The sequence below is a fragment of the Spinacia oleracea genome, chromosome 4 (assembly GCF_020520425.1).
Source record: "Spinacia oleracea cultivar Varoflay chromosome 4, BTI_SOV_V1, whole genome shotgun sequence".
NCBI classification, from domain to species: Eukaryota; Viridiplantae; Streptophyta; class Magnoliopsida; order Caryophyllales; family Amaranthaceae; genus Spinacia; species Spinacia oleracea.
Genome location: NC_079490.1, coordinates 29439358 through 29453585, shown reverse-complemented (window position 1 = coordinate 29453585; position 14228 = coordinate 29439358). Strand labels below are relative to the sequence as shown.

General features: G+C 32.6%; 2 protein-coding genes across 2 annotated transcripts; both read left to right on the top strand.

Annotated features, from left to right (window-relative positions):
- Positions 1–2188: 2188 nt before the first annotated feature.
- Positions 2189–4201, top strand: LOC110793406 (FRIGIDA-like protein 4a). Its single transcript, XM_021998279.2, has 3 exons — positions 2189–2725; positions 3516–3685; positions 3857–4201. The coding sequence occupies exons 1-3, from the start codon at positions 2254–2256 to the stop codon at positions 4199–4201; spliced, it is 987 nt and encodes a 328-aa protein (XP_021853971.2). The 5' UTR covers positions 2189–2253.
- A 3366-nt stretch (positions 4202–7567) lies between these two features.
- On the top strand, positions 7568–8773 carry LOC110793404 (uncharacterized). Its single transcript, XM_021998278.1, has one exon. It carries the CDS (start codon positions 7568–7570, stop codon positions 8771–8773), a length of 1206 nt encoding a protein of 401 aa, XP_021853970.1.
- The last annotated feature ends 5455 nt before the right edge of the window (positions 8774–14228 follow it).

Here is a 14228-nt window from a genome sequence, read left to right as displayed (position 1 = left end):
TGTTGGCGTGTTGTCGCCACTGCTCTGCGTCGCCGTTGGCAATTTTTCGCCGCCAAGTGACATTGTGTTTGCCGCCGCCTACAGTTTTCGGCACTGCCGCTGTCGTGGGTGTTGTTCTGTTCTTACCGTTGTTGATACTCGTTGTTGTAGTCTTCATTTTCTTCTTCTCTGACATTTGTCTCTCCTCTTTCAAGCAAATATTGCCACTTATCCGTGGTTTTACGCGTGGCCTCTGTTGCCCTCGGTGCCCTCTTGCTGGAGCTCGGGAGCTCCATCATCATCGACCCTCTCCAACTCTCCTTCTCCTTCTCCTCGCTTCTTGTTGCAGTTGCATGTGGTTTTTTTCTTCTTGTTGCTGGCTGACAATCGTATTTTCTTTTTTTACCAAATTGCATTTCAATCTTTTTAGGGGTTTGGTTGAATGAAGTTGGTTTTGTTTCCTTTTTCGATTTTTGGACATTAATTTTCCCTTGATTTAATTGGAGGCAAATTTGTCGAAAACTATCTTATAAAATTGTGTTTTTGCGATAAAGTATCTTATTAAAAAAATGTTGTAATTAACTACCTTATAAAAATTTTATGTTGTACTTCATCCGTCCCAAAATATAGTGCCTATTTTCCATGTTGGGTGTCCCTAATTGTTGTGCCTATTTTTACAATTTCCTATTTAATCAATTAATTTTTCTCAACATACCCTTATCAAACAACTTAAGTACCTCAATTGTCCTACGTTTACTTACAAAATATGGTGCCGTAATTAATGTTTGTACCATAGAAAATAGTGTGGTCCAATAATTAATGTTTGTACCATGAACATGTGGTCCCATAATTTATTGTTTTGTCTTTTTGTTTAAAAAATAAAATAAATAGTGTATTTTTTTTTAGTAAATTGCAACAACATTAAGGCCCTGTTCTATTCGACTTATTTTGACTTATTTCAGATAATATAAGTTCAGCAAAAATAAGTTTTTTTCAGACATTTTCACAAAATTAAGTTCAGATAAGTTGAGATAAGTTGAGATAAGTTAAGATAAGTTCAGTTAAGTTCAGATAATATAATAAGTCCAATAGAACGGAGCCTAATAGTTAATTATGTCATGTTCCAATTTCTTAACTCCCGTGAAAAATGTCAAATGGGCAATGTATTATGGGACAGAGGGAGTAATATACTATGTTTGGCCAAATTATGAGCTTTGACTCAAAATTTCGGGGATGACTTTACGATAAGCACCTCACGCACCATTAAATTACTCATTCCCCTTGAGATGTCACGTGAGATACACATAGTAAAGTCAACACTGGAATTCTATTAGTTAAGGTAGAATCTTACAAACACAATTTTTTTAATAAGGTAGTTTATTACAACATTGTTTTTTAAGGTAGTTTCTTGCAAAAATTAAATTATAAGGTAGTTTTTGACAAATTTGCCTTAACTGGACTATGAAAAATAGTGGCTAATAGAGGTAATTGGAGCACTGGATATACCAACTCCAAGTTGATTTCCCTGAGCATTACCCTATGGAATCCCCTCAGGTCTCTTTCCTTGTGAATCTTTTGTTATTTCAAATTTTCAATGATCAATTGAAATTGTATGGGAATGAGGTAATTCCTATTGTACAACCTATGGGAAGGTGGTGGGCGAAGGGAGAGGGAAGTGATTGAAGGGGTGGTGGTTGGGCATAGGAGAGGAGAGAGAAAAGAGGCGGCCATGGTGGTGAGCTAGTGCTGCCATGGATGCCAATCTGCCATGGAGGAAGGAGCAGGAGTGAAGAAGCAGCAGCATTTTGGGGTAAATGTTTTTTTAGAATATTTAATTTATTTTTTTAGGGGTTTAATTTATTTAATTAGGGGCTAATGTTAGGGGCAATAGAAAAATGGTTGATTAGGGGTTAATTGGTTAACGACTTAACAGTGTTAATGGCCGTTAGTTAATAGGGGTATTTGGTACATTTTTACAAACCTTGAGGGTTTTTGGTGTGTTTTGAAAAAGTTGAGGGTACTTGACTACTTGGTGCATTACTGCATTTTGATAAACTCCAGTGGCATTTCATAAAAAAACCGATTTTAATTTGCTCTCTTTTATCTTGATTTCTGAGAACCCTTATACATGATGTTTATATATTTCCTTCTTGGCACTTTAAATGCTAACTGTTGTATATCATTACTTGCATAGAGCTACCCACTTGCACGCAAGCAAAAACCAGAAAACCTCAGCTAGGAACGTGCAGTGAGATTCAGTTGTTGTGCAGAAATATGGACACAATAGGCATGAGGTCATACATAACTAAGCATTACAAAGGCACCGATATGGTTAAAAAGATTTTTGGTTCTCTTCCGTCAGCACCAGATCCAGCAAAGCTTGTTCTTGATGTGATTCAAAGTTTTTACGAGTTGCTTGAGCCTGAAAATGATTTGAGACAAGTTAGCTGCGTTGCTTTGTCAGGAGCTTTGATGAAAATAAAGGCTAATGTTACGCCACAGTTAAAAGATGACGCTATCAAGTTCAGTATTATGTGGAGAGGTTCTTTTACTAAGCAGAGTTATACTCATCCTACGGAGATTTTTTCCTTCCTGCATTTTTTAGCCTCATACAAGTTAGCAAAGTCATTTGATGCAGATGAACTTCTTTCACTTGTTGGGATCTTTTATACCGAGAGTGAGGTTTGTATGCCTGAGCATGACTCATACTTGTTCCGGATATTGGGATTGAAGAAGAAAATTCCAGGTAATTTGAAACTCCATCCGGGAATAACAAAACTGACAGCTTTAATCCTCATTGATACTCCGTGTGTAAAAAAAAAAAAAAAAAAACCTCATTGATCCAGTCTATTGGAAGAGGATGAAGAAGACTCTCTTTTTGCTTCTGAAAAATCTATATGCATTGTACATTGTTCTTTTGTTTCTCCTCACACCCCCCTCCCCCGATATCCCGTACTCTTCCAATTTTATCATGCACTGCCAATATAGTTATTTGACTATTTCCCTCATATAAGTCTTTACTTACCTCTTGTTGGCTGTAGGAGACTAGGAGTTGGAGATGGGCTCTTTCTTTAGGATAAAAAAATCTTCATTGAATCGTCCTTGATTCTTTGATCTAGTTGTGTAAATGTAGATAATATATACATCCCTGAAGAATTTGCTTTAATGAATTTATGCCTATTGTGTTCAATTTTTTTTTGGAATAAGCAGATTAGGGAATAAGCCAATTCTGTTCTATAATTTGCTTTAATGAATTTATGCCAATTATCATAAACGGATATTTCTTCTGTTTCAAAATGTTTGGTCTTTTTATCTACAGCTGAACCTTTTTGGATGTATGAACTTTGAATTCGGTAGATTTCACTTTTAAAAGTGTGATTAATGTGAGCATACCTCTTGATTTTGTCTAGCAACCTCATCTTAACTTTATGTTGTTTCCTGTTCACCTGGATTGAAATATCTTCTGTATTTCTAGTAATCTGTAATGGTCTATACCTGTATTTATTTAATACCAAAAACATTCATAATTTGAACAGGTCTGATCCGATCTCTTATTTTGAGGGAGGAACAGCTTCGAGCAGTTGTTTATATATGTGCATTTAAGATGGAAGATGTTTTCCCACCAGTTCCTCTACTGAGAGCCCGTTTGGAGTGCATCCAGAAGAGAGTGCAGGAAATGGTCAAGAATGGCAGTGATACAGCTCAGGCATTGTTTCTTAAATCATTCTTTGTTCTATATTTCAGCTTCTTCCTTGATTGCTCCTTTTATTAGTAAACCTTAGACCCCCATTTATTTATTACAAAATAGATGCACCAACTTCTTTTAGCCATTTTCCTAGTTCTGTTTGATTGATCTTGTAAATTAAACTTGTTGCAGAATGATGCTGCCAACATGGAATTATCTGCCCTCAAAGTGGTACTTAAATGCATTTCCAACTTCAAACTTGAGTCCGGATTTTCACCGGCTCCTCTGGAATTGCGCATAAAGCAGTTAGAGAAGGAGATGGAAGGAAAGACAAATGCTGAAAGCTTATTGACAGTAGGAAAGAATCTTTCAAACTCTGAAAAGAAGGGAGTTGATCTTCCTGGCATTGACCAGACCTATACAGCGATTGGGAAGCAACATACTTTGATGGAGTCCCAAAATCAAAAGCGTCTTAAGCTAGAAGCTTGTCAAAGGTCAATCTCAAAGAATTCTTTAACTTTGTCTGATACTAATTAGCTTTGTTTTAGTTCGGTGCCATACAACATGATGTCTTAATGTGTCTTCATGGGCAAGTTTGAGTTGGTGCAAGGGGCATCAATATAAGAAAGTTCATTGCTTGTCACAGGTTTATCATCAAAGGACTCAAGTCCAAGAAGCTGCACAAAAGATATTGGATGACATTCATTGATGAAACTATCTTTTATATTCGCAATTCTTGTGTTTGTTTAGTTGTATTTCAAGCTCTTCATGTCCACTCCGTATAAGGATTACATCTGCACTTCTCACGTTTTTGTTCTGTACTCCTCCGTCCCGGAATACTTGACCTGTTTTCCTTATCGGGTCGTCCCTTAATATTTGACATGTTTCTAAAAATGAAAATATTCTAACAATATTATATTATTTCTCACTCCATCCCTATTAACCCACCTACCCCCTACTCCATACAAAAAATAATTAAAAATTCAACCCCTACTCTCCCCCAACCCCACCTCTTAACCCACCTCCCACTAACTACATTAAAATAATACCCACTATCAACTACTACCTATTAAATTAAATAAGTCAATTCAAGTCCCTTAAACTCTGTGGCGGTCAAACCGGGTCGAGTATTCCGGGGCGGAGGGAGTATATACTTATCTTGAACAAAAGGTGGTGTTAATATTTCGGTATGAGGCTGTCCTAAATGGAAATGTACTATTGTCTCAGGCGATTAAATTTGTTGTGAGTGATTTGCAGTCATCTTCGCTCTGTTACTCACTTACTCGTCACTCCATTGAACAATTATAGACTTCAATGTTCTTTTGCATTCTGACTCTTTTCTCTCTCAATCTCTTCACTAAACATCACAACACAAAGGCACTAGTCTTTGTTACTGAGTATGATTAAACTAGCTCTATATGCATGCGATGCGTGTGTTTGAAATGCAAAGTATTTATCATTTTTATAGTCAGTTTCTTGTATTGCTGATTTTTTTGACGGATTGATATCCTTTTAAAAATTTGTTCTTGAATTGACTAATTTATGAAATTAATTAATTTAGCATTCTAGTTAATTAGTAGAGATAAAGTAGAAAAATCATATGGACATTGTGGACTTATGGTACGTGAGTAGGAACAAATGAGACATTTTAGGTGTGACATTGATTGTGTTTTGTGAATTTGTTTCTATGTTACAGTCTTATATGCACGCGATGCATGCTCGAATACATGTAGAAAATATCTGATATTTTTTTAATGTTTTCAACTTTTATGACTTCAATTGAAAATTAGATAGTTAGTATTAAAGAGCCTCAAATCTGAAATTAGAGAAATAATTAAAGCTCTTTCATCTATTGTAGACCAGTTCAGATTGAAAATTAATTTGCATAATACAAACATAGTTTTAGAGAACCAAATATCAACATAAGTAATTTTTTTCTTTTCTTCACGATATAAACGTGCGTTAACAATTTTTCTATCTTATGAACTTGATATCCGTACATGATCATTATGAAAATAATATCTATCCATACATTGCGTACATTTTTGCTATACGCGCACAATGAATCGTGTATGGTTGAATAATAATAATAATCGTGTGCATATAGCAATTTATCCTTTTAGGTATGGACTTTTTTTTAGCGAAATTAGATCAATTAAGTCAAATCAAACAAAATCAACTCCACACCTGTACAGTGAGCGAGTTGGAGATGGAGAGAGGTCCTTGAATGGAGATGGCAGTGAGCGAGTAGAGATGGAGAGAGGTGCTTGAATGGAGATGGCAGTGAGCGAGTCAGAGATGGAGAGAGGTGCTTGAATGGAGATGGTAGTGAGGGCGAGGATGAATACATGGGAGAAATTAAAACGAAATCGAGAAAACCACTTTTGGTTTGGCCAAAAAACCCAATAACTTGTTTTATTAAACACTGTAGCCAAACCGCTGTATTCACACTTTTTGGATTAAAAAATCGGAAAACGCAAAACAATAGCTATACCGAACATAGCTTAAAAAAATTAAAAAATTATTTTTTACCACATTAAAACGGATAGGTCAAAGTGTGTCCAGTCTTTTATCCTTGTAATAATCTTAGCTTTCAAATTTATTGTCATTATTATTGCAAGATACGGAGTATTGTTGTACACTTAATACTCATATCTTCCACTGATTTCATGTGATTTGGGTCTTTGAATTATCGCATCATATCTAGCAACGACTTCATACACATGGGTCCAAAACTTTCCTAATTTTTTCCTCAACATAAAACAACTTTCCTTGTTTTGGCCCTTATTTTATAATCTAATTATTTTTAAAAGACAAAATAAATTACGAGTAGGATTCTGGAAACTTGTTCCTTAATCAAACCTAGTTTTGTTTTTTTTTTTACAACATAATTAAACCTAGCTACTCATTTCTTCTTTCACTATAAATATAGGAAGGCTTTTCAATGGCTACCATAAAATGGTAGCCACCATAATAAAATGAATCTCAACCATTTATCTTTTTTGACTCATCAGAACCGTCGATTACATTGACTTTTTATTAATAAATAAATAAAAAATTTAAACAAAAAATTAGGATTCCTCCCCAGTTTTATAAATAAATAATGGAAATATATATACAAATGAAATAAAATATACAGTGTGCAGGTCGTTAATTTGGATTGGAATGTTAACTATGTAGTATGAGATAGAGCATTTAATAGATAAAATAAATAATGGGATTATATATACAGATAAAGAAAAATATGGGTTCGCCCACATCACTAATTTGCCCCATCTTCAAACCAAAACAATAAATTTCAAGTATGAACAAGCAACGAAAACATTATTCAAAAACTTCCCCTCAAAAAGCTACTTGTAATTTGTAAATATGTACTCCGTATCATTTAAAGATTAAAATTGTAGCAATAGTATAGTTCAACTGGGTGGAATTTTAGGCAGTCGGATTGACGTTTCAGAAATTTTACCAAGCCCCCTGATTATGAAGATCAACAAGAACATTAATTTTGAATTGAAGTTTCAGAATTTTTGTTCATCTGTTTTTTTTCACAGAGAAACCGCTTCCTCATAACGTGGATGATTGAATTATGAAAGTGGGGTATTTTTAATGCTTTTATTTTTATTAAAAAACTAATTTTAATTAAAAAATAAAAACTAAAAAGTCAGCATAATCAACGGTTCTGACGAGTCAATAAAAATAAAAGGCTGAGATTTATTTTATTATGGTGCCTACCGTTTTATTGTAGCTATTGCAGAATCTTCCATAAATATAACAAACCTCTAAACTAAAAATCATACACAATCTTCTCAATCTACTAATTGCCGTGAATCTTCCCAAAATAATATTAGCGATTAATTCTTGTTTGAAATTAGGGTTTAGATTTCTTTGATTTCTGGATCAACAATGTCTATTTCAAAGAAAACATCGAACGATCTTAGAGCCGCAAGGATGCTGGTGCATAAACTCGGCGAAACGTTTCAGGATTTCCAGTCGAAATCCTTCGCAATCCTCACACTCGGCGAGCAATGGGGAACACTGCAGAGTTCTTTCGCAACGGTGCAAACCTCGCTCGAGAATCGACTCAAGGAACTGGAGTCAAAGGAGAGAGATTTCGATATGGTTAAGACTAAGTTTGATAATTTCAAGAAAGAGGTTGAATTGAGGCAGAAGAAGTTGGAGTTGGGCGAAAAGTCGTTGAGCGAGAGGATGAAAGGCGTGGAATTGAGGGAGAAGCAAGTGATAGATTGGCGTGAGTCTCTTGATATGGAGAACAGAGTGATTCGTGATCGTGGTAGAGCGGTGGAGGCGCGGGAGAAGTGGTTTTTAGAGGGTTTAAACCGACTTAAGGCGGTGGAAGAGAAGGTAAAGGAGGCGGAGGAGAGGCAGAAGGCGGTGTTGTTGATTGAAAAGGATGTGGATGATAGGCTGAGAACGGTGGAGCAAAAGGAGATCGAGGTTCGCGAGCGTGAAGAGGAGTGTTGTATAAGGGAGCAGGATGTTGAGGAGAAGGCGGAAGAGGCGGAGTTTATGGATATGGTTACGATTGAGCGTAGGGATATATTGAATGAGCGGGAGAAAGAATTGAATGTGATATCTGAAGAATTGAATTTGAAGGATGATGAATTGAAAGAAAAGGAGGTGAAATTGGAGGAGGATAGGAAAGAATTGGAGTTAAGAGAGGGGCAGATGGATGAGCTATACGACATGCTCGAATCAAAGGCGGTTGAGATGGCTGAGACAGAGAGAACATTGGTGTCGAAAGCTAACGAGATCGATGATCGAGAGAAGAACATTCGAGAGCGTGAAGATGATTTGGAGATGAAAGATAGAGAGATGGAATCTTGTTGGAGTAAGCAATGCGAGGCAGTGGAAGCGAAAGAGAGGCGATTGAGTAAGCAATGGAAGGCGTTAGAGTTGAAAGAGAAGCAAATGGAGAAGCGTCTTGAATCGAAAGAGAAGCAAGTCAATAAGCGTTTTGAGTCCAAAGAAAAGCGAATCGATGAGCGTTGGAAACAGGTTGAATTGAAGGAGAAGGAAATCAATGAACAATTGGAGATATTGCAGGCGAAAATGAAGCAGAGAAGTAGGAAGAGGAGACGTTTTGCCTAGATTTATGATAATTACACAGCTTTTGTTGTTGTTTGTTTTTCAATTGCAGTGTATAGCTTAGTTACGTTGTAAATAATGTCTTACGATTTGATGAGTCCAGAATTAATGCAGTTTCGATCAAGTTTATATCACCATTGTTGTTATAATTGGAGCACTTCTTTATTCACTTTTACTTTTAACCTTTTTTTTTTCTTTTACAATTAAACTTTTTTTTGTTGTTCAATTACAATATTGAATGATTAAACCTTAAACGTTACTAGAATTTAGAAATTAAGCGAGACTTTGGACATTCAGATTATAGGAAATTATTACTACACAGGTTATGAGAAGTAGGGAGAGGAAGATAAGCTTAAATGAGCTTAACATTTTTTTTATACGTACTGCAAATGATTCAAGAGGGAAACGGAAGTTACAAATGGGAGAGGAGATTCGAACCTATAACCTATTATACGGTCTTAATAATTTTCTCTTTGACTATTTTTCTTTCCTACATGAAGTAATCAAAATTAAAATTAAATTGATATTGATCTGATGCAACTAGAATTGAACAGGATATTGTACACATTTTACAACATTGAATGAGTAAACCATAATATTACTCTGTACTAGAAATTATTATAGGTTATGAGAGATAGGGATAGGAAGGAGTCCAGCATATTCCCTTGTTGCATGCGCTGGGTGGCTATACTTATTTGTTGCGTTGTTGGAAGGTTCTAGAGTATGTAACGCTACGATTTGCATGTACGGAGAATTAAGAAAGTATGTGGATAGAAGACTCGTGTGGATATAATTAAGTAGAACATTCTAGAAGTAGAAAAGTGTTAGGATTAAGGCTAGGAAGCTTATTCATAGGGATGTATTTACACTATACTAAACCCGGTCCATGCTATGGACCAGGAATAATATATGGTAGGAGTGTCACTTGCCTTTATTCAAGTATATAAACCTTTAAATTTTTTTTCTTCAGTTTTTGTGGTTTCATTTTCTGCAATGTCTCTCTTCTCTCTCAACTGCTCTCTCAACTTCTCTCTCAATTTCTCTCTCCTCTCTCCTATGCTCTCTCAACTGCTCTCTTTTCAGTTTCAACAATAATTTTTAGGTTTTGCATCGAAATCAAGTCAACAAATTACTTGAAATTAACTGTGTAGTTCGAATTTGTGTTACAATTGTGAAAAAATGGTAATTATCGGTCATAAAAACGACGATGTTGCCGGTGCGACGATACATCCTACGAATTTGTGTTGTGCCTGCTTTTGGTATGTTTTAGAACTTATTTTATTGTTTATTTGTTGAGTGGTTTGAAATGTTTGTTGTTTTGTTGAAATTAGGGTTAGTATTTCACATAGTTAGTATATAAATGATATAGTTACCTTTAATTGCGAAATAGTGTTTTTAATATTCATTGGAATGTTCGTTGTGTTTATGTTAGTAGTAGTTTTACAGTAACTATATTTTTTAAAAAGTTACTATAACTTTAAAACAGTAACTATATGTTTAAAATAGTTACTATATTTTTTAGAAAGTTATTATGAGTTTAAAACAGTAACTATGTGTTTAAGATAGTTATTATGTTATTTACAGTTTATAGTGACTTTTTGATAAATAATAGTTACTATACAATTACATTATGTACTATGTTATTTAGAGTATGTTTTCGTCCGCTTCTTAGATAGTGAATATATGATTATAATGATTACTATATGTGTACAATAGTTACTATATTATAATAGTCACTATACATTTTATATAGTTACTATATATTTGAAATAGGTACTATGTTTATTTTATCATGATTTGTTATCATATGTTTAGTTTCTTCAATAGTTACTATATTATTTATATAGTTACTAGATGTTTGAAATAGGTATTATGTTTATTTTGTCATGATTTGTTACCATAAGTTTATTTTCTTTAATAGTTATTTATGTTTTATATAGTTACTATATGTTTGAAATAGATACTATGTTAGTTCATTATGTTATGTGAATGTTTTTATGTTATTCTATATTATTAATGATATAGTTACTATATTATGGATTGAGTTACTATATTATTATCACACCAACTATGTCTGCAACTCTGTAACTAATCAATAATATTTATAGGTATTATATCTTGCATTATAGTAACTATATGTTTGGTATAGTTTTTTATGCATATCATAATGTTATTTTAATGTTCTTTGTTGTCCTATATGTTATTAGTAATAAGAGTTACTATGCTATGATCACAATAACTATATGATAATAACAATAACTATATTTGCAACTCTACTCGTATATGACTATCATTAATATTAAGAGATACTATATCATGTATATTAGTAACTATATGTTTTTAATAGTTACTATGTTATCATTATGTTCTTTTTATGTTCTTTCTTTGTACTCTATGTTATTAGTAATAAAAGTGACTATATTATTATGACAGTAACTATATGACTATAACAATAACTATATATGTCTGCAATTCTGTGAGTATCTTACCATCGTTAAATCTAAGAGTTACTATATGATGCATAATATAAACTATATGTCTTACATAGTTACTATTTTATTTTTTTCATATTTACATGTTAAATTATTAACTTAGTTTATATATTATTGATTCAGAAATACAAAGATGATGCATCCATAATTGAAGTCGTGCAAAGAATAACTTATGCAAGGAAAAAAATGTAGGAGAAGAAGAAGAAAATTCTGACAACAATGAAGGGACGTGATGGTGAAAGGAGAGGACGCGAACATGTAAGGACATGACGTGTTGGTGGAAGGAAGGGACGTGGACGTGGCGATTAGTATTTTTTAGTTCAATAAACATTCGAGTTTAATGTGGTTTATCTAATAGATGTAAATAATTAGAATGTCGTAGCTAAAAACACATGTAGTTAATGTTTCTCTTAATTACTATTCAAGAGTTATAACTACTCTTACTTTTGATATAGTTACTCTTTTTTATTTCAGTGGTTATATGACATATAATAGTAACTATATAATAGAAAAAGTTACTCTATTACCACTTAAGCATCTATATCATATTGTTTATTTTATTTATAATATAGTAATTGTTTACGGTTAAAATTACTTTTCTATATGATATAGTTACTCTTTGAATATAATAGTTATTGTTATCGAAATGGCTATATTATTATTTTTTCCATAGTTACTATTCTGAAGATATAGTTACTTTAGGGAACATATAGTTACTCTTTGGATAAAATAGTTATTCTTATCGAAATGACTATATTATTATTTTTTTCATAGTTACTATTATGCAGATATAGTTACTTTACAGAACATATAGTTTCTAATTTTTTATATTACATTATTTATTTTATAATATATTTCATAGATATTGTTCTACAATTAAAATTACTTTTCTATGTGATATAGTTACTCTTTGAATATAATAGTTATTGATTATCGAAATGGCTATATTATTATTTTTTCTATAGTTACTATTCTGAAGATATAGTTACTATTCTGAAGATATAGTTACTTTACCGAACATATAGTTACTCTTTGGATAAAATAGTTATTTTTATCAAAATTACTATATTTTCTTTCATAGTTACTAGTATGAAGATATAGTTACTTTACAGAACATATAGTTTCTAATTTTTTATACGAAGTATTATATTATTTATTTTATAATATACTTCGTAGTAATTGTTCTACAATTAAAATTACTTTTCTATATGATATAGTAACTCTTTGGAAAGAATAGTTATTCTTATCGAAATGATTATATTATTATTTATTCATAGTTACTATTATGAAGATATAGTTACTTTACCGAAAACATAGTTACTCTTTGGATAAAATAGTTGTTTTTATCGAAATAACTATATTTTTTCATAGTTACTATTATGAAGATATAGTTACTTTACATAACATATAGTTTCTAAATTTTTATAATATATTATTTATTTTATAATATATTTCGTAGTAATTGTTCTACAATTAAAATTACTTTTCTAAATGATATAGTTATTATTTGGAAAGAATAGTTATTCTTATCGGAATGAATACATTATTATTTTTTTCATAGTTAATAACTTACTATTATGAATATATAGTTACTTTACCGAACATATAGTTACTCTTTGGATAAAATAGTTATTCTTTAAATGTTAGAATTACTCTCCAGATAATAGTTACTTTAGCGAACAAGAATTTATGTATATTTACTCTTTAAATGTTACAATTACCCTCCAGATAATATAATAACTCTTTTTAATTATATTACATATGTAAGAATGTGTATGAATGTTATGACTCTTTGAGTAACTATATTACGTATAAGTATAACTATATCAATATAAGAGTTACTATATGATCTATGCAAAAACTATATCACATATATTCATAATTATAAATTTAAAGTTGTTGTATGAATATTCCAGTAACTATATTACATATATGTATAACTATATGAACATCAAAGTTACTATATGATCTATGCAGAAACTATATCACATATAGTTACCCTTTGGATATAATAGTTATTTTTATCGAAATGACTATATTATAGTTACTATTATGAAGATATAGTTACTTTACAGTAGGCCTACTTTACAGAACATATAGTTTCTATAATTACTCTTATTTTGGATATAGTTACTCTTTCAAATAACATTAACTATATGATATACAATAATAACTATAGAATAGAAAGAGTTACTAAATGATATAAAAAGTAACTATTTGTATACGATAGAAATATCTTTATGTATATATAATTAAATCATTATTAATTCAATATGCATTCATCCATGTAAGTGATATTGCTACTACAGTAATACTATCAAATTAAATTGTTTTTGTTGAGCTTTTTCCATCACTCACTAAGTTCTACCAACTCAAATGCCAAAATAAGAGTAATCATATAGTCTTTTTGTCCAATTTCCATCACTCCAGAATATCACCAACTTTGCTTCGCCATTTGTACTCGCCGACATTTCGCGAGACCTTCCAACTAAATCAACCGACCCCCTAACAAATCCCAAATTCCAAATTGAAATCCCAGAAAACTCAAATCTCTAATGTCTTTTTGAATCACAACAATCATCAGCAGCAACAATACCCAATGATTGTTATCAGTGATGTTATTATTGCTTCAGTTCATGGCGACTTGCTTAAACTCCGCAAATTCGTCGAAGTAGATGGCGCTTCTCTTTCTCTTCCCGTCGTCAGGAACACCACCATTGAGAGGCTCACTATCATCATCATCGTCATCATCGTCGAAATCGTCGTAGTTGTAGATAGACTGGTCCTCTTCGAAAGCCACTGGGGAAAGGGAGGAGAGAGAAAATGGAAGGGGTAGTGTGGTGGGAAGGGAGATAAAGAAGGGGAAGGAGGTGGGTTAGGTCACGTGAAATCCTCCTCTATTACTGCTAATTTACAAAAATACCCTGGTCCACGCTAATTATAGCGTGGACCGGGTCCATGCAAGT

Bases quoted from the DNA above. Each gene is read 5' to 3' on its own strand.
- LOC110793406 (XM_021998279.2), top strand. From the start codon at position 2,254: ATGGACACAATAGGCATGAGGTCATACATAACTAAGCATTACAAAGGC. The intron at 2,726-3,515 runs GTAATTTGAAAC...TAATTTGAACAG, and splicing joins ATTGAAGAAGAAAATTCCAG to GTCTGATCCGATCTCTTATT. The intron at 3,686-3,856 runs GCATTGTTTCTT...AACTTGTTGCAG, and splicing joins ATGGCAGTGATACAGCTCAG to AATGATGCTGCCAACATGGA.
- LOC110793404 (XM_021998278.1), top strand. From the start codon at position 7,568: ATGTCTATTTCAAAGAAAACATCGAACGATCTTAGAGCCGCAAGGATG.